This window comes from Drosophila busckii, chromosome 2L (genome assembly GCF_011750605.1).
Source record: "Drosophila busckii strain San Diego stock center, stock number 13000-0081.31 chromosome 2L, ASM1175060v1, whole genome shotgun sequence".
Lineage (NCBI taxonomy): Eukaryota > Metazoa > Arthropoda > Insecta > Diptera > Drosophilidae > Drosophila > Drosophila busckii.
In genome coordinates this window covers 7,801,910-7,823,301 of record NC_046604.1, presented here as the reverse complement: position 1 = coordinate 7,823,301, position 21,392 = coordinate 7,801,910, and the positions used below count along the sequence as shown (strand labels likewise).

The 21,392-nt window shown below is 39.6% G+C and overlaps 1 protein-coding gene across 2 annotated transcripts; it reads right to left on the bottom strand.

The window, feature by feature from the left end:
* Positions 1-237: 237 nt before the first annotated feature.
* LOC108608114 (zinc transporter 2) lies at positions 238-20,943 on the bottom strand. Of its 2 annotated transcripts, XM_017999341.1 has the most exons (8): positions 20,836-20,943; positions 19,732-19,853; positions 15,137-15,247; positions 14,077-14,197; positions 9,082-9,261; positions 2,139-2,673; positions 1,009-1,156; positions 238-577 (listed from the first exon to the last, which is right to left on the bottom strand). In XM_017999341.1, exons 1-8 carry the CDS (start codon positions 20,865-20,867, stop codon positions 432-434), a joined length of 1,395 nt encoding a protein of 464 aa, XP_017854830.1. In that variant the 5' UTR covers positions 20,868-20,943; the 3' UTR covers positions 238-431. The 2 variants fall into 2 exon arrangements, with proteins under 2 accessions (XP_017854830.1, XP_017854831.1); XM_017999342.2 differs by lacking the exons at positions 19,732-19,853; positions 20,836-20,943 and adding an exon at positions 19,191-19,460.
* Between the last annotated feature and the right edge of the window lie 449 nt (positions 20,944-21,392).

Genomic DNA, 21,392 nt, shown 5'->3' with positions numbered 1-21,392 from the left:
GCTTTAAACTAGTATAGATAAAATAGAGATAAAGAATTGAATTTGTTTGCTGTGTGGCAGACAAATTGCAAAATGTAATGCGAGAATTTCGAAGAGCTAAAAATATTTCATTTTGTTGCCAAGTTTTTTTTGACAACATTTACATCACTTTCAAATAATTAAAAACGGCTGTTATCCTTTTTCTAATAGAGCCCACTGTGCCAGCAAATAAAAACTTGATAAAATGTTAACATTGTGTGATATGACGGGAATTATATTTGGCAAATGCTATCGCGCCTGTCCGAGGAGACAGTCGACACATTTGTTTGCACACACGTCCACATTGGATTAACTTATCTCATAAATACAGATACATTTCAGTTGGGTATGTAAGTGTTTAATTTAAATTTAAAGATTTTTAATGCAACTCCTTTCGCTCCCAAATGGAGGGCTCACTTCTCCGGCACGCTGCACTGCAGGCAGTTCTCCATGGTTGCGGTATAGTCCTCAATCTGAATGGTCGTCTCGAAGAAATTGTAGCGCAGATGAACCGCTGAGGTGGCCGTGTCCAGTATTTGCTTTGCATTCGCATTGGCAGCTGTACAAATGAAGAAGTAAACAGAGAGAGAGAGAGATAGAGAGAGAGTGGTAACGATTAGCAAAGAAACGTTGATAACATTGATGGCCACGTCGACAAAATTGGCCACGCTTAAAAAGCCATTTCAAAAATAATTAAGCTAATTGCGCGCTTGCCATGGAACATGAAGCCATGCGCCTAAACCAGCGGACACCAACAGAAACAGCAAAGGCACAACAACAAAAATAACAACACCAAATCCATTGGGATAATTACCATGCAGAACACAAACACACAAACACACACACACACACACACACACACACACACACACACATACATACATATAAAGTACACATGTAGGCTACTGTGTTGGTGGCCGAACTTCGGGCACCCAACCACGTTCCCATATTCCCCGTTGGTTATTCGGTTGATTCCCCCGGGCTACTCACCAATGGCCAAATGCGCAGATAGCGCCACTTTATTAATGCTCAGTGCCCAGATGCGCAAATTGTGAACACGCTCGACGCCTTCAATGCGCTGGAATATCTGCAGCACCTCCGCATAATGCATATAATTCGGTGTACCCTCCATCAGTACCTAAAACCAAAATAAAAAACAAATTGTTAGTCAGTTACTTTCTCAATAAATTAATGCCGAGTAGCTTGGCAAACGCATAAAGAGAGCTTAGTGCTATATAAAGTAAATAAAATAGCAAAAAAAAGGTTTACTTATCAGCAATATTACGAATCTGTTGGCACATTTATTTTGACAAAACAAGTATTGTAATTTTTTTTTCTAACTTTCCATTTTTTTATGAAAAATGTTCATATTTTTTATGCTGTTAGCTCTGGTTGTTAGCGCTCAATATATATGGTGCCTAAAATGTAACTGCTCAACTTTTTTGATAAGCAGTTTTTTAATTTTTTATGGCTGAATAATCATTTCCACAATTTTTTATATAAAATACTATGTCGCAAAATCATTTTCGCGCTTACGTTCAGAGTAATATAGTTATACTACTTTCAGATATATATATAGACTAGATATTTTAGATTTGCATAAAATCACTCAAAATGCTTTGTATATATCCCTAGAGCCAACTGCTTTCTAAAATTTATTAATTTTCCTTTAGGAAATAAAATTTCATAATCAGATCTTAGGGTTCAAATTACGTTACACAAAATAATTATAGAGTCAGTTAAACGTTAAATTATTTGCAATCAATATTTACAGCAATTGCAACTAATTGGGATTATTATATAAATATATGCATATATTGTGTCTGCATAAATTGTCTCGAGCCTGATTTGTCACTTCTCATCATTCAGTAATAAGATTATTGACCACAATTTTTAATGTAATTTATATTAAAGTCAGACTTAAAGAATAAAAAAAATATATAAGAAAATATCTAATTTTAAAACTTAACCAAAAAGTGTTTACTAATTTTATACTAGCTTGAGAAATATTTAAGAAATATATATTATTTAAAACATTTTCAATACAGCTTCACTTTGATTCCTTACGCGTTTTTAATTTCTATTATAATTTTACATTATTTAACATGCAGTTTACTCACCAGCAAGGCATCCTTCATAATCGTAAACGTTGTAAACAAAACAATAATAGAAAAGATAAAGGTGCATATGGGATCCACGATGGCGTACTGGGGCCAAAAGTAGATCACCAGGGCAGCCAGAAAGACGCCCACGCTCTGGATAACATCGCCAATTACGTGAATAAACGCGGCACGTACATTCATGTTAACCGCCTCCCGACCGGCCTGTCCGCCGTGGTGGTGAGTGCCGGGCGCTGTTTCCGCCAGCACAGCAGCAATTTCCAGATCCAGGTTCGGATCCACCAGTTTGGCGTTCTGATACGAGAAACTGGGCAGTCCGCCGGCAGGCAGTTCGGCCTCCTCTGGATCGTAGGCAACGCCGCCTTCAATGCGCTTCGTTGGCGATGCGGAGCAGGGCGTGGAGGTGGCATTCGCATGTGTGGAAAGTTTTTTTTGCTTCTTGGATTTCTTCTTGGCGTCGCCGTGGCTGTGACCATGCCCACCTGCGCCACCGCCCAAGCTATGCGAGTGGCCGTGCTGCAGCTGTACGCCCATGCTGCAGGGGAAATGGACAAAGAGAAATTGAAAACGTTATCACAAATATTTAATATACTTGAAAATGTTGCCAGCCATGCAGCCAACACAAATACCCGCCACCCCCAACCCGCTCCCAACCTCTGCCGCACGACATGTGCGAAGAGCAATCCACTACGGCCACGGGACTCCGGCCGCAAAACAAAAACAAACACAATAAGCGAAAAAAAAATTAAATAAATGCATAAAAACTTTTTTCGGGCATGCAGCCGACGCTTCTGCATTGTTTGGCATTTTATTTCAGCATTTTAATGCACCAGCAGCAGAAGAAGCAGCAGCAGCAGCAGCAGCCGCCGCCGCCGCACAGTCAAAGTAACACACAAACATGCTGAGCACAGTGTCACCAACTAGTTCAAAAGACCACCAAATGGGACATAAAGCAATTAGAGTCGCTATCAATCAAAAATATAATACAATATATTTCATACCACCTGCAAAAATGTTTGAACAAAAATATTTTATGTACACTGGTCGACATATTTATTTTAAAAACAACGTTTCTTTTTTTAATTTAATTAATTAAAGCTGACATGTTAGCTTTGTCATCGAAGATACCAGGCGAAAATATTAAATAATATATTTAAAATATTAATAGGAATTTAAAAAAGTGTGTTTATTCAAATTGAAGATAATAATTATTTTTCCTAGTTAGTTTTTTCTCTTTACAGAGAAATTAAAAAAAATACAAAAGGAAACGTTGCACCAAATGTTGGTCAAAATAAATATGTCGCCTACTTTAACATATAATACTGCTTTAAATATAATACATATTTTAAAAGTAGTCACCTAGTCAAACAGCAATTAACTACCAAAAAAAATTGCTTAATCTTTGACTAAAGGTTTTGTATTCATTACAAATTATATAAATAATTTGTTCAAACTTTTATTTTTACAAAATTGTGTGTTTTTTGCCCACTGTAGCTTCGCTGGAGTTTAGTGTGCTGTCGACCGGAAGGTGTGCGAGCCGCTCGACCACCCATTCAACCAACGGTTTCGTCCGTTTGACCGGTCCCAGTCCCGAAATAAAAACAAACCCGCTACTGTGGGCGCCGGATGCATCGCCGCATGCAAAATACAAATGTATTGTCGAAAATGGCGACCGGTTGACTAGTGCAGTATATAGCCCGTACCCAGAGCCAGACCCAGAGCCAGAGCCGATTTATCCGTAACACTGTTTGCAGTTATGCAGTCAGTCCAGTCCCTCAGTCCCAGCTCACATGGCATGCATCAGGCAGTTAATAGCTCGGCACATTGACTTTTTATTCATTTTAAATGCTCCGACATTGCAGATTTATGGGTTTTCTATTTGAGAGAGGGGAAGGGGAGGAAGCTTTGGAGCAGTCCGCTGGTCGACGTCGTCGTTGTCGTTCTCATTGTCGGCTCGCCTGCACTTAGCCGGCTTTTTGGAAACAATGCAATTCGGTCCCGGGCATCAATAAATAAACTGGCATAAATTACGCACAGGCAAAATGCCACACACACACACACACACACACACACACAAAAGCAAAAATATTTATGTGTGCATGTGTCTGTGTCTGCGTGTGTATAAAGTGTATTGCGGACAGTGCGGACAGTGCGGACAGTGCGGACAACATGGCTGATGCCACTACCATGTCAATTTGCGGCTAATTGAAGTGACGTCACTGTTGACCCAATGCGAATACGTATACGTATTCGAATACAACTAGCTGGCAATCAAAACAAACGACTATTGGGATTGAAAGTGAATACAAAACTTAAATAGCTGAAAAGCCTTCAGTTTGTGCAAACACACAAAAAGAATTCTGTCAGCCATTCTGACCATGTTTGCGTTTATGTAGGATGTGTGCAGCAGCTTCCTGCACAGCGTCCTCACTGATAGCCAGGATGTGGAATATGTTCAGAGTAGACTCTGGGTGGATTCGGTATTTCAAAAACCTGCCAACTTTAAATGCACTTTACATTTATCAAATGCATGAGTCGACAAATTATTTATTTACTTCCAAAAAAGAGCAAGATATTTATTTTGCTTCAATAATATTTATGAAAAGTAAACAAGAACTAAATTAGAAAGAACATCAAATAAATATAAGTGAATCTGAATATATAATAAAAGTGTTGTACTAGCAGAATGGTTTGTCGAACTAAAATTTGCTTATCAAACAAAAAATATCTACATTGGCATCTTATTTTTCGCCTCTACGTAGTATACAGATCTACAAATTTTGTTTTATGTGTTTACTTTGTACTATATACAAGTAGTTACTGAGATCTAGCAGTTCATACAGCCGCACAGGGCTAAATCTACTACATCCTAGTACCCTTTCCATTTTCCTGCAGAGTTTATTGATTCGAAATTCAGATTAGATTAAATTTTGTTCTATATTCCGTTTGCATTTTCCTACAGAGTCTGGTGATTCGAAATTCAGACAAGATTAAATCTGCCCGAGGATATTATTTCGTATCTGTTAATAAATCTTTATTTTCGCTGGACTCGACATATTTTTGCAAAATTCTGTTTGTTTATTTTCGATGCTGTTACCGTCGCAGCCCCAACTAGTTGCAAGTCTGTTGTCTTTTATAAAAAATGTGCGCTTTCACGAATGATTTGATACGTTTGCCCTTTGGCATTGCACTTTCCTTTCCTATGCGAGAAGGTCCTATGTAGGACTCCGCATGCCACTTGAGACAGCGGCAACAAGCCCAGAGCTTGTTAGCCTGACAAGTCAATTTCATTTTCAATTTCTAAGACTAGCAGAGTGGCGCGCGCTTGCTTTGCTACTGTGACTCGCTACTCGTTGCGCCATAATTTGTCAAAAAAAGGAAAATAAAAATAAAAGCAGAGAACGCGCTCAGTTGGCGCAACACGAGCGAGCGTACGAGGCGACGCGTTGATGGGCACTAAATAAATTGTACGGGGCAGGCCATACCCCCGACTCCGACTCCCCTCTAACTATAACTGCCAGACGACGTCACGCGGTCAGCATAACAGCGCCAAGGCTCTGCGGCTCTATGGCTTGTGTGGATTGCAGGATTCAATGCCGAGCACATACGCTTTTTGACTTTGAACATCCGATTGCCAAGGCATTTGGCCAGACCACGGGCCACGGGCCACGAGACTTGACTGCTGCGTACGCTCTCCACATTGAGTCCTGTATCCTCGAGCTCAAAAAATGCCAATGGTAGCTGACTGGCTGGTTTGTTTCAGAATTCCAGCGCAACACATTTGGCGCCCCATTGTTGTTCCAACTGCGTCGCTGTAATTTGTAGCGCGCAATGAAGCATTTCCCTTGATTTTGCGGCATCTTTACTCGCCTCGTTAGTGGCCAACAAACGACAGTAACAGCAGCAGCAGCAGCAGCAGCAGCAGCAGCCGCCATGACAACGCCAGCGACACGACCAAAGCGACGGCACATGGACCTGCAAGCAGCAACTAGCAACACCAACAGCTCCTGGCAACAGCAGCAGCAGCAGCAGCAACTGGCAACATGTCCTGATTTAATTGACAGGAACATAAATATTAGCGCATATCTTTGCTGCTTGCCTCACACACACGCTCACACCTCGCTTGCCACGCCACATGCTGTTGTTGTTGGGGGCATGTCAGCCCGGCTGAGCAGCTCGTTAAGCTGTCGCCCCATTGGACGCGACGATGGCGACACGACATTGCCCACCAGCACGTTTATTACTCAGCTCTTAATGCGCGTTTTACCACCGAGTGTTGTTATTTATTTGTGACGTACTGTACGTACGCTTTAGACTAAGAATAGGTCGATAAATTCGCTACTTACTTACCCAAAATGGCAAACATTCAATATCATGAAGGCAGCAAACTCTGCTCAGCTTCGCAGACAATAATTAATTTAAATAAGTAAATTGCTCATCAATTGAGTTCAAATTGACTCATAAGTTTAAATTGCTGCAAAACGTTTTGCAGTTAAAAACAAACTTTGCGCCACGACTTTAATGCCAATGATAAAGTTTTTAAATAAAAGCGCAGACAAGTTGATTGTTGCAGCGTAAAAAGAGAACAAGCGAGACAAGCAGGAGCTGAGAAAATTATGCATTGTTTCAAAATAAAGCATTTAGTTTATTTAGTTTAATTAAAGCAAAGCTGCTGCTTGTTTAGTTTACAATTAGAATATTTGTAGTTTGATATTTGATTAGTTAAATGCACGACTGGCTTTAAGCTGCTGTAAATGCGTGTGCAACGTGGCGTATGCGTAATTAAACTAAAGCGCCAACATTAGAAATGCCACAAATGCTGCAAGGTGTAACATTTCAGGCACAAAAATATTTACATTTGAATTTCAATTCGGCAAAACTGAATTTCTAAACCTAACGGAAAATTCTCAATTACACTTTAATGAATTATTAATAAATCAAACTTAAAGCTGTCAAGGCTTAATCCATTAAAGCGAATTGAGCTGCAAAACTCTGACAGTGCAAAGTGCGCTTGAATTTCAACGCTCAACATCCCCCCTCCAAGCCATGCCGCAGTCAACTCATCATTCTCATATTTCAACTGCGTTTCGCTAATGTTCCAACTGCCATTTACCTGAATAGCCACACACTGCTCTAACAATGTGTATGCATGTGTGTGTGTGTGTGTGTGTGCGTGTGTTACTAATGGTTGTTTTTAACGAGGTAGAGTCTCCGTCGCAGCCACTTGTAGTTGCCACTTGGTGTGGCAACAAAAGCTCTAACGAACGGCTTTCATGGTTTTTGCTAATTTAACTAAAAAACTGGGCAAAACTAAACTGCAGCTTGCTAAAAAGCTCTATATGCACTATTAGCGTAAAAAAACGCAACGCTTATAATATATACACCTATGTATAAGATATATATTTTTTTTGTTGAGCAGCTACCCGCGCATAACGGTAAAAGGTTACCATTTAATTTCGTTGTTCGACGTGCAGCCGAACACGTTGCCTCGTGTTGACTTGACTTTCTTTTGATGGCACAAGATGACCGACCCCCCACTCGTTCCCCTCTTTAAGGGGTGGGCATGGCATGCATGCTGGAAGCCCTCAAAAGTTGCTGCTGCTGCTGCTGCCGCTGCACGTTTTTCACAATCAATTCACGTAATCAAACAATTCAAGTGGCAAACACTGAAAATGCCAACGTCAACTGGAAAATTTGCGCTACTAGCAATAACAACAACAACAGCAAGCATACACAAAAGCCTCGTAGAGCAGGTCGTCTAGGACACTCACACACACACACACACACATATGCAAGCTGTCGCGCGTGTGTGTGTGTGTGTGTGTGTAAGCATTGAAACGGTTCGATTTATGCGCCAAAAACTATGCTTCGCCAGCCACATGAACGAGCAACAACAGAAGGAACTTGCTAGTGTGCGTGTGTGTGTGCTAATACATGTGTGTGTGTTTTTGTGTGTTGCTACAGTTGCAGGTGCTGCACTCGACGCAATCAAAACAAAGCAAACTAAACGATTCGCCCAAACAACTAACAACGAATGTCAATTACTCTGCCAAAGAAATATTCTAAAAAAAAAAATTATTTATAAATTATGCATTATAATGCTCAATAAATTTTGAGTGCTTACTATATTTATAGATGGCTCGATTAGCTAGCACGCATTCTAGTTAATTTCAAGCCTTAGCCTTACTTAAAATCTGAAGCTTAAGCTCCTTTATTTTTTCCTTTGAAAAACAATAAAATTTTATGCAGCATTTGAAAACATTTGAGTTTCTCCAAGTACCAATAAACAAAGTAAGTTGCCAGTGCTCAGGCTCGTGCTTGAGCTCGAGCTCGAGCTCGATCTCGAGTTGAGTGGGCAAAAGGGTAGCAAGTGTAATCGCTGTCGATTGAATCAGGTTCAACTTTTATGCATGGTAAATCACATCTTTAAGTTATTATGCTCTGCTGGGAGGAAAGAGAACAAGCCATCACCTTTGGGGCTGGCCAACACAAACACAAGCAAAATCATCGCTCGGCGAATGCGAATGCGCTCGCAGTTGCAGTTTTTGTAGTTGGCATCGCTTTTGCCTTTTGTTGACGCAAATAAAAAAGTAAAAAAAAATTCCTAAACTTGTGGAAAAAGTTGTCGCTAAAATGTGGAGAAAGTTACCGCAACAACTGGTACTGGTGGGTACTGTGGAGTGAGGGAGGGGAAGCGGCAGTTGCATGCCAGGACAATTGCAGTGTTGACCCATTTCCCCCCTTCCCATGGCCAGACAAGTTGATTGCGGCAATTGCAATTGGAAAACTGCCCAAGGGAAACGCCTGGCACTAACTTGCCAAGCGGACAGACAAATAGACAAGCTAGCATGGCTGGCACTCCGGCCAAGCCGCGCCTGGTTACCAAGACAGTTAGACAGCTGCAGCAGTAGCTGCTAGCTGGGGTTCGAGGTTCGCTACTTACATGACATTCACCAAAATTGCCAGGCCCGATGTGATCAGCATGATCCTTGCGTCCACCTCATAGTCACCAGTAATGAGACGTTCAACCGCCAGCCAGACCAATATGCCAGTTATGACCCAGATCATAAAGACGGAAGCCATGGCGCCAATCACTTCCGCCCGATACCAGCCAAAGGACATGCTGTCAAAAAAGTATCAAAGATATCAATTTATCAGCGTTCGTTCACTTGTGCAATGAGAGTAAGTTAGATAGATAGAAAGAGACAGATAGATAGTGTGAGAGTTCAGTGTGGGCGCAAGAAAAATAAATTTATTTTTTATAGAAGAGCAATAAATTTAAATGTAATTATATTAAATAAGTACGCTACTGGATAAGCTAAGCATAAGAGAATAAATTAATTTAATAAAATTTTGATACATTAAAAAATATAAATAAAATCAAAATAAGCAAAATTATGCAACTATGCTATGATTATTAAAATTTACTAAACATATTTTCTTTGTTATTATACCTTTAAAAATAATGAATGTTTTGATATAAGGGGGACTAGATCAATTCATGTCTAATTTCCAATTCACTCTAATTCATTATTACCCAAATAATATTAAAGAAACTAGTCCTTGAACTCGAGCTCGCTCTAAGGATATAAGGTAATTCAATCGATCGATTGAATTTATTTATTAATATGCGATTAAATTTAAGGAGAGAGTTAGAGCTACATTTTCTTTGTCCCATAAGGGCTGCTACTGAAATATCCAAGGCGACTAATTTAACCTTTTGGATAAATTGATGTTGCAAATTACAAATAAGCCTGCTATAAATTATTGTCATTTAATTTTAATCTAATCTATTTTATTCTAATAATCAGTAGGCTTTTAATTACTTTTAAATCATGCGCAGGTTTGCCCTAAATTCAAACTCCCCTATTTGAAAATAATTAAATATATTGTATGCATATAATTTTAAAGCACTGTAACTAATAAAAGTTATAAAATAGAAATAGCAAATAGTTTTTGGAAAAATTAATACTTTTCTAATATTACAACAAATTAAAGAACTTCAATCTGTAGCTTTATAAAATATATTTCAAAATAAATGCACTGCCCTAGGCCTTAGTTTAGGTATTAAATTTAATAACAAAAACAAACACTGTACACTTTATTAAAAAAACGCAAATTTCATTGGCCTTTGGGAGAGTGGACATAATATTAAATCAGATGATAAAGCGATTACCATGACTATGGGTGTTGAGCGCCTGCTGGTGATAGGCAGCGTAAAATTAACATAAGTTGATAAACGCGGCCCTTCCCAGAAATTTATGTCAAATGTCATTTTAATTTGAGTGTGTTTCTTTTTTCGGTTGGGGCAAGAGGTGCGGCAAGTTCGCAGTCCAGTCGGCAGTCCCTAATGTAATGAGCGTTTTGCATGTACGTTTCGCTGGCTTATTTCTAAATTTTCTGTTTTTTTGTTGTTGTTTTGTTTGTGTTATTTTAGTTAGAGGGGTCAAAGTCAACACCTGGACGCGAACGGCGCTCGTTCAATTAAAGCAACGTCCAAAGAGTGGGGGGGAGGGCACTGCGCCTCGTTTTAAAATTGAAATAATAGTAATGCCAACAATTTTTGCCTATCCGTGCGTCTCTTGCGCTCTCCCTCTCTCACTCTCTCGCTCTCTCTCTTTCTCGCGTTGTGTGTGGCAGCTTGCTAACTAATGCAACACCGGCAGCAAAACTAAAACAAAATGCTGCCAACGAATGTCTCGCCATAATAATACAATTTAATTTCCAGCAAACATCCGTCGCACTCTTGCCACACGTTGCAAGGAGCCCATTGCCCCAACATTAGCAACAACAACAGATTGTGTCAGATGTATGTCGCACGCGTATGTTTGTATGTATGTGTGCATTTTATAGTGAAACCCTTGCAGCTTGAATTGCGAGCTAGCTCCAAGTGCAGCCATTTGCTTAATGACCGACTGCCTCTGCTCCGCTCTGCTCTGCCGGTTGCCTGCCTCATCCCAGTCTCAGTTTATACATTGCCAGTGCTTTTGCATTTGCACTGCAAGAGGAGCTAAGGACGCGTCGCGACGCCTGCTGCTGCTGCTGCTAGGTGCGCGTCGCCAGCGTTTGGAGCCACTGTTAGCACATTGGGCATTACATGCTCGTAATTAGAAGAACTCGCTTACAAGCGCACCAAAAACATAAGTGCATACCAGATAAAAAAAACGGTTCTAAGAGCGCAACAACAGATACAACATATACAGGGGTACAGGGGTACAGGGGTAAAATCAGTAGAAATTCTAGTCTAGAGATTTCTCTCAAACCAAATAATAAAGGAATTATTGGAATTACAACCATTCATAAAATGTTTCAATATATCCACAAAAGCGGAATATGTGTTGTCTGAAACTAGCTCGAAGATGATTTCGGATTGGCTTGATATTGATTTCAAATTCTGTGGCACTCCAAATATTTTACATAATTCTATCAAGTATTAGGTTGTTCATAAATATTGCAAAAATGTACTTGAATTCTTTTTAAAATCTAAAACGCATAATTCGGCATGGGAAAATAAAATAAACAAAAATAGAAATCTCTATATATTTATCGAAAGTCTTTTAAACCAAATCAGAAAAGCAGCAGAAATTTGTGAGATTTCATTTATTGGAATACTAACTTAGGGGGAAAGAGAAAGAGCTAATAAAATGATCCTTAACCTATTTTGCTGTTGTATTTGTATTTTTATAATTTGTGATAATAATAATCACTGAAGAATTTAGTTCGTACTGTTGTCTTTTCGAATAAAATAATAGTCTTCAATTTGGTTCCAGGCGCTGCTTGAAAATATTCTTATTTATATATACATATATAAGATATAATTTTAATATATAATAATTCGAATAGAAATTAACGCAAGAGTTATCGGTAATGTTTTAAAATAGTTTAATGTCAACTAAGGTCATGAAGAACTAAGTGCTCATTGAGGACTGAAGTTGATTGAAGGCTTTTGAGTTCTTTAAGGGCCAATTGCTCTAAAAAGTAGCTTTGCACCTCAGAATTAAAATTTTTTCCAGTATATAGCTCGAAACTAATTTTGGGTTAGTTAGAGGTTAATTTAAAATTGCTTGGCAGTATTTTTTATATATATTTTTATATAAAGCAAAGTAATAAAACAAGAGCGCAAAATGATTTAAATTATTACAAATGCAGCAGTAAATTTAATCAAACTGCTTCTGACGCAAATTGTCTGTGCTCACCTTAACCTTCAATTTAAAGTTTCCTTAGTTTATCATCAAGTGATGCACCAGTGTGCAATGTTTAGTGTTCGTTTGTGTTTTGCGTTTCTGCGTTTGCCTTTGCAATTGTGCAAATGTGTTTTGTTTTGATAAATTAGGCTTGTCAACTTGGCAACGGCAGCGGCAGCAGCGGCGGCAATTGCAAGGCTGTGAACCGCAGGGTGCGGCCAGGAGCAGGAGCGAGAGAGGGAGAGAGAATGTATGTGTTGCAACACTGCATGCTCGAAACCAGGCAGCAACAGCAACAACAGCATAAAGTCGGAGGCAGCGGCAGAAAATTTACAAAATTACCATGCAACACGCTTGAAATTGCAAAAGTTTTTCATTATTCACTTTGTGGCTGCAGTCGAGTCGTCGAGTGAGTGAGATTTTTGCATGAATGAGCAGAACGTGCTGCTGCTGCTGCTGCTGCTGCTCCTACCCAGCCGACAATACCGAAAGGAATGAGCACAAGAACAAGATGGATGCAAAGCACCCACTCGATGGGTCTGCTTTTCGGTTTGAGTTAGCATTCCCCCCGCACCCAACTCCCCACTCCCCACCGGTACGACTTGGCACCAGTAGAATGTAGCAGTGCCAGTTCCCAAAGACCAATTGAAAAATGTGCAACGGCCAAATGTACGCAACACAAGTAGAAGCACAAAAGTACAAACAGCAACAGCAGCAGCGGGAGCAGCAGCAGGCGGCAACAGTGAAAATTTGGAAACAGGCTTTTCGCCTAATTAGACGAAGGCAGTTGCTGTAGCTGTTGGAGCTGTAGCTGCTTCCAGAGGTGTGGCAGAGCAGAGGGTAACGCTGCAGCAGTCGTAACCAGCCGAGCGGCAGAAATGATGCCAAAGAAATTTCTCAAATTATCCCAAATCCAAGTACTGCTTGAATACTCTTAAATATGCAAAATAAGTTTAGCTAAAGATAAAGTATTCATTTATAAACGTTGTTTGCTAAAATATATTTTAAATAAATTCACGTCGATAAGAAAATATGAATAATCTCTGGTTAATAATATTAAAAAAAATATATGTGCATACAATATAAATAATAAAAAGAAGGAAATATTCACTATCTAACAAAAACCTCTCAAGATAAAAGTGATCAAACATTTTTTCTAATATAGCACATTTCAAAAACTAAAATTAAATCAAGTGCATTCTCAACTTATACTGAAAACAAAAGTCATTTTATACACTTTGACATTTTTTATAAAATTAAGTTTTGAGAACAAAACAAATATATATAATTTAAATTACATCAATGTTAATATAAACCAAAGAGGTAAATACAATAAAGCAGACATAATGCATATAGAAACAATTCAAGCATTAAATCTACAACAACTTTTTATGTTTATATATCTATTAACAAGCCGTTAATTGGCAGCTTACTTAGCATAACTAAGCAGCTGCACTTGGGTTAGTTCATTTGCAAACTGTTTCAACTTTATAGCGCAAAGGTCTCAAAAGTCTTCGTTCCGCATGGGAAGCTCACCATATTTGAGCACAGTGTCTCAAAAAAGTAGTTTGAGAAGCAGCAGCAGCAGCAGCAGCAGCAAAAAGGAATAAGAAGTTTACGTTTTTATTGATTTCCCCCAAACATTCACACAGCTCACACTGGAGTCCAACTCCCACTCACACTCTCTGAGTCAGAGTCCGAGGCTCTAACTCTAAGCAAGCCCGACTATGTCATCGTCTCGTCTTTGTACTTACCGTTGCGTGGATGGACGTCCGGCTATCCAGATGGCAAACAGGGAGATCATAAAACTGGCAAAGTCCGTAAGCAAGTGTGCGGCATCTGTTGCAATGGCCAAGCTGTTCGATAGAACGCCACCTGTCGGATACCCAGAGTAAAGTAAATAAATGCACACAAAATGAAAAAGAAGAAGAAAAAAGAATTAACTAACAATCTGTTGGCATAGTGTGCCAGGACTAACTGGACACTGGACAATGGGTTTCAATCCCAATCCCAATACCAATCCCAATCCCAATCCCAGTGCCCAACGCCCTATTTCAGTGAACGTCGAGCACTAACAAAACAGCAAAGAGGCGGAGCCGCCTTTAGTGTACACAGACAGTCAACAATTTCGATTTGAAGGCACCGCAGTGGAGCGCAGGCAAAGCGATAGAAGGCTTAAAAGCACCATGGAGTAGAGAGCTCCCTGGGTATAATGGTGAATTGCGCCAGCCGATGGGGACATTGTAGGTAATTGCAAAGCGATTAACAGCCAACAGTCGACAATGGGGACGACAAGGACAACGAGAAGGACAACGACAATGGAGCACGGGCAGTGGCACTTGAAAATTAAATGTTTATTGTATAACAATCTCACTCCATAAAAGAATGCAGGCGGATTGGCGGAGGGGCAGGTCGCTTTCATTGCCACAACGACACACGCACAGACAGACAGACAGACAGTAAGCTCTTCCGGTTGCCATATTGTTGCACTTCCGGTGCTCAGTTTTTAATCACCCCATCGTCGTCTTATGCCGTCCTTTTTGCACACTTTGTTTGACTGACATTTTCACCCTTAACGCCACCACCTTTCTTCGTTTTTTTTTTCTTTCATGCTTTCAACTTCTCAGAGGTGAGCGAAATTAGTTGGGGAATTTGTAGCAGCAAAAAAAATCAAAGTAATAACGTCAAATGCTAAGAAGCAAACAGCAAACAGCAAATGCAAATGCAACAACAAAGGCCAAACACACAAAAAGAAACCAAAATGCTCAACGAAGCGAAAAAAAAGGGTCTTCTCTCTAAGCACCAAACACTCACCCACAATCTCCGCTATCATGAACACCAAACATAAAATGCTGGCAATGATCAGCTTACGTCGCGCCTTCAGATCCACGCCCTCGCTGCGCGCCCGATGGCAATGGTCCCGAACTGTAATGAAAGATTCAAAGGTAGATTTTAGAAGCACATTTCAAGCATTTAGATAATATTGACAGACTAGTTAAAGGCGATATCGTAGGCAAGCAAGCTGACTTTAATGACTTTAATTGAACTTTCATCAATTATTTCATTATTTCAATTCAAACTCATACGTTTTATTTAAACTTAAGTAAAATTATAAGCGTCTAATATTTTTAGAAAATGCTTAATTCATAAATTGGTTAAGTACTTTTACTTTGGATTTTCCAACACAAAAATTTAATAGCTTAAGAAAAACAAATACAATAAAGCATTATTATAATATAATAATTATGTTAGCCACTGTAGCCTCAAATTTTACAGACTAAATGGTTCACAGCAAGAATAGAATATATAAAAATCATCTGAAATGTGAAAATCCAATGTCTTTAACTCAATCGAATGACCACACGTGCGCTTAGACTGTATTAAGCTTACACTTGACTACTAATACTACATAAATTTCAAAGGAAATGCTATGCTAGCTTATGCTAGGATCGGCGGCAATATATTTTAACATTTTACATTTGAATTTACGAAGACAAAAAAACGTTTAGTCAAAACACTCTCTTGATTAAAAGCGTTAACAAAATCTGGCTACGCCTATGATAACTAGCGTGGGTAGCTTTAAAAGTTTCGCAATTTTTCGTAATTAGGCAAGTTCGAGTGTTAAGCGATATATTCTACTTCAAAATCAAGACACTAACGAAATTAATTTAAAAAAAAGTGTAAATTTTAAAAATTAAACGAATCAATTATTTGAGAAAATTTTTGTGTCTTGTAAGGACACTTATCATTAGGAAGGTATTACAGCGATATTAAATAATGCACAAACCCGATAATATATAATTTATTTAAATTCTTATTCAATTACTGAAAATAAACGAATTGAATTAATTAATTGATTTTAAATAAAATAGGGAAATAAAAGTTTATCCTGTTACAGGATTCGAGCTCATAACTCTTATTTACAACCCCCGATTTTAAATCAAATTACATGCAAATTGTAAAATGTATTGTATTGCTAATTAAAGCAAAAGTTAAGTTTTTTTTGAAAAAAAAAAATGCAGTACACTGTTAAGCTCTAAACCCAACTGCAATTCCCTAGTATATTTGTTAAATTTTCTGCAAAAATATATATTACGTTGAACAACAACAACGTGGCAAAAGCGATGCATGGTTTAACCCTAGGGACACTGAATGCAGCAGCTCCATTCCAGTCATTCCTCTCTTCTCCTTGCTGGAGCTATATGCTATATGGAACTTTTTTTGTATTTACTTTTTTCTTTTTTGGCGCATCTTTCTTGCCATCTGTTATACCGTTTACATATTTACAAAACAGGCATTTAAATTTATTTAACATGGTACGTGAATAATGACCACCAACGCTGTTTGGCTTGGTCGCTTCGCCTCGCCCGGGCTGGGGCTGGAGCTTGCGCTTGGGCTTGGGCTTGGGCTTGGGCTTGGGCTTGGGCTTGGGCTTCGGCTTCTCGCGCCCAGCAAGCTCACTGACTTTGTCATTGTGCATATGTGAGCGGGACATGGGTGCCTTGTGTTGTAGTTATATGATGGGCGGTGGTAGTTGTAGTAGTAGAAGTAGTAGTAGTGGTGTCAGTGACAGGCTCGTTGGCCCGTTGGCCGTTGGCTAGGAGCAGTCTATTAAATACTTTATTGCATTTGTCGCAGCCGTATTTCATGCTTTGTCATTTCCGCTGCATTTTCTTTTGCACTCTTTGCACCAGCTCCAATGCCACACCACTACGACTACTACCTATGCTGTGTTGCTGCTCCTGCTCCTGCTTTGCAGTTTTCCTTTGTTCAGCGGCAGCGGGGTCCAGGAGTTTACTTTCATGCGCATATACCATACATATGCTTGCTTCGCTCGTTGCGCGGTTTCTTCATTTGAATTCAGCACAAGGACATCGTCGTCATCATCGTCCTCCTCACAGTCTTCAGCAACTGCCTAGGCACAATGGCAGCAGCAATCCCGGTAGCGAAATTAAATTCCAGTGCATAACCAGCACTTGGGCCCAGCCAACCTGCTCGCGATGCATCGACGTAAGTATACGTAACGTATTCCCAATGCCAGCTGAACATTTCACCTATTAGACTCACACACACACACACACACACACACTTAACCACACACACAAGCATACAGTTTGCCGCTTCAGCTAACAGCTGCTGCTGCTGCTGTTGGAGCTGCTCCAGCTGATGCATAAAAATCATCATACTTGCAATTTAAACAACTCTGATCCATCTGCATCTTTAATTGGTCGCCTTGCTCTTGCCTTGTTTGTTTGCACCACGTTAAAAATGGAACGTCGAACATGGCACGTCATACAGAAGGACATTTTTTCATGAAGCGCCAACTACGCCAACGTTGACTGAGTCTGAGGCGGCTGACTGGCCTGCTTGGCATTCATTGTAGCCCAGAGTCTGCTGCTGGTTCTGGCTTTTGCAAGCCGTCATTGCGCACTTCTTATAAATAATTAATGGTCACACGCCAAACAATGTCGTAATTATGTACAAATAAATATGGTTTCGTCTTGTAAAAACATTTATGAACTTAAAGTTCAATTTAAAAAGCTTGCTTAAGAGTTCTCTTGCTCAAATTAGAAAATACAGTGAGTATTGACACATTTGCTTATTGGATAATCAATATATAAATAATCATATTAAAAATCATAATAAAGTAATCATTAAATAAAATATAGTAAAAAGGAAAAGGAATAGAACAATTATCTTTCATTTTTCATTTCTTTTTTCTTTCATTTTAATATTCAGCTAATATTTCTAAAATATTGTTTCATATAAAACTAGGATTTTTCATAGTAATTTCGATTTATAGTATGTACCATAGATTAAATTTGAAGGAAAATGTTTAAGAGAGAATTTAAAGAGAAGAACAAAAAATTTGCAATTGTATTTCTAAATGATTTATAGGGTATTAGTTTTGGCACACAACTATTTTGATATGAAAAAGTGACTGTTGTAGATTTTTTCTGTGCCAATAATTTTTTGTTTCACTGTATGTACATAGGTATATTAGATCCTTTCCATAAATAACTTCACCTTCACATTTGCTTAACGCGCTGCGCTGGAACGAGGCGATTGCACATGATTCGATCATGTAACTCCTGATAGATAACAATAGCTGGCGAATGAATCTATTTCAATTGAATGCTATAAATGGTCCCAGCTGCTGCGCGCTTAACGAGTGACTGCTGCCAGCTGAACGCCCACGCCAAATAAAAAAGCTTCCACTTAGCTATGGATGCGACGCGTTCTCGTTGCTCAGCTGCTAACGCTCATTACTCAAGTGCTTGTTACTTGAGCTGAGCTGAGCTGAGATTGTTACTTGGCAAAAACATATTGGCTGCTAGCTGGCTGATGTCTGATATTTGGAGGAACTACGTCTAGACATGATGTAATGTCATTTAGGGTCGTTTCGTGTCTGCCAATAAATCGAATCAGTGCAGTGGCGGGCAAAAGGCTGTTGCGGTTGTCAGTGTTATCGCAAGAGGAAATTAAAATGCAAAATTGATCGATACTGCAGACTGCCTCCACATTTACACACATACATATGCATACATACATACATACATACATTGCACAAAAAATGAGGCTTTCATTTATTTGGCTGCGTTGTCACACGTAAATTATGAGTTCATTCGAGCAATTTATGGCATTTGGCAGTGGCTCTAAGCATAAATTTTGATTATGTTCCCTGGTGGCAGAGCTGCCAGCGCCAACGCCGCAGCAGCAGCTGCAGCAGCAGTTGTCCACCAAAAAATTGCGTAGTGTTGAAAACCAGCAGCTGATTGATGGCAAAACGTTTAATGCGTGGGAGAGCGAGAGGGGGAGCGAGAGCGCGGGAGTGTTAAAGTGTTAAATTTTGTTTGCTTTCGCTCACCATAGTGGGCAGGCAGGTGAACTGTCTCGAGACGCGGCAGCGACTTTGACATCGTCATTGTCGTCGTCGTTTGTCGATAAACATGAGCTGTTGCTGCTGCTGCTGCTTCGTTCACTTCCATTTCCGTGTCGTCTGCCAATTAGCGCGCATTACCGGTAATAACACACAAATTGCGCAAAATGTTCGATTCTATTTCCAAACGCGGCGCGCACACAAGCGCAAGCACACACAAAAAATTAAACTTGTGAGAAACAAAAAAGAGCAGAACAAATAGTGCTATGAAAAAAACTAATTTTGTTGTTTTTTGTGTGTGCTTGTTGTTGTTATTGTTGTTGCTGCTGTTTGTTATTTGCATTGACGTTTGCTGCAAAATGCTTTTGCTGCTGCGTTTTTCTTGATAATTTATGAATGAATGCAAATTGCTGGGCGCACTGATTGAAAGCGACACGAAAGTGCCGCAGTTTGTCAACTACTCTCCTCGCCCGCCCCGTCGCTTCACCTTACTATTTGCCCATCTTTGTGCACTATGTTGTAAACTTACGTTCAACTTCGACGTTGTCGGAGCGTCCATGCAGGCAGAAAATCTGAGAAGGTGTACCAACCCCATTGTTATTGTTGCCGCCTCTGGGCAGTGTGGGCGTGGTGCCATAGTTGCTGCCTCGTCTGCAAAAATTCCAAAAGAATATTGTAAGCTCATTCGAAACTTATTTTGTATATATTTACGCTATTAATTGTATGAACTTAAATTGAAGCGGAAAATTTCAAGATTATAAGAGGCGCAAAACTTTTACAAACATTAAAGAGAATTAAAGCGATTTGCGGCTGCCAAGTTCAGCGCTTCCAACACACTCTCACACACAATGTAAGCGCACCTCACTTCTTACTCTTTGTTCTCACTCTCTCTCTCTCTCTCTCTCTCTCTCTCTCTCTCTCTCTCTCTCTTTTGCAACTGCCCGTAATGAGCAGCTGGAAAACAATAAAAATAAAAAAGGGTTTTTTTGATAGGTGCTAAAATGAAAAGTGCAGCGAAAAATTCAATTTGAAGTTTTGTTACTTAACACAAACTACGACGACTACTTAATGCCACGCCTTCAAAGACGCCACCGCTGCCACACACGCCGCCCACTCATCAACGGCAAAGCGACAGCTACGCTGTTAACGCATTTATGTGTGTGTGTGTGTGTGAGATGTGCCCGTTGATAAGTTTTCTGTGTGTGTGTTGTAGGTGGGGGGCGCGTAATTTTTACTACGAAAAGTGCAAATGGAGCTAAACTACTTGCTCTGCAAGTTTGCAACGCAATTGCAACAAAAAGCACAAATAAACTAAAGCAAAAAAATAGAGCTGCAAATAGACTGGGAAGGCGAAAATATGTAGCTACTTTACTTTAAGCTCCTTCCCCAAGAGCCCGCAACCAAGTTTCGAGGCCTTTTCGCACCTTTTCTTATATAACGCTATCTCTTTTACTCCTGTGCCGTGTGACAGTTGTCAAAGCTCCCACGCGGCCCGCAAGCTTCACGCCTATTTAACAAATCACCAGCTCATTTGGCGACTCTGTCTCGTGGCTGCTCTTTATGTTAATTTTGTTTGGGATTTCTTTGCGTTTCAAGGAATTTGCACAAATTGTTGACTTTTATCATAACTTACGTGACAATCGGTGTATCTTCGTTTCTGGACATTATTTCAAGACAGGAAAAAACAAACAAATTACACAAAGCTCTATCAACCTTACAACGCCACTACTGACAGCGAAATGTCTAAGTTTCTTATAGCTGATCCATGCTAAGAGGAACACAGATCGACACTGATAAGAGCTAAGTAAATAGCAGAGTAATGATAAATCTTCTCAGCAACAACTGTACACGCACTTACATTCTTAAGCAAAATACAGTAGTATGCGTATAAAAACAGTATTTTCCTATGTGTGTGTGTGTTGAATGAAATGCAAAACAAAGTGCAGGCAGATAAAAAACAAGAGCTTATCTGGTAAGCATAAGAGACATACAAAGCACACGGTCTGCATTATTTTCAGCCGACTGGTAACGTGTGCTATCCCTGTTCATCATATTGTTTACGTTAGCAAACAAATTAGACAGATTAGCAACTCTAAAGATAAGCACATAGCAGCAGCCGTGTATATCTAGCATTCAAACTGGCGCCAAGTTAGAGAGAGACAGCTATATTACACACAGTTCAGGAGTTGC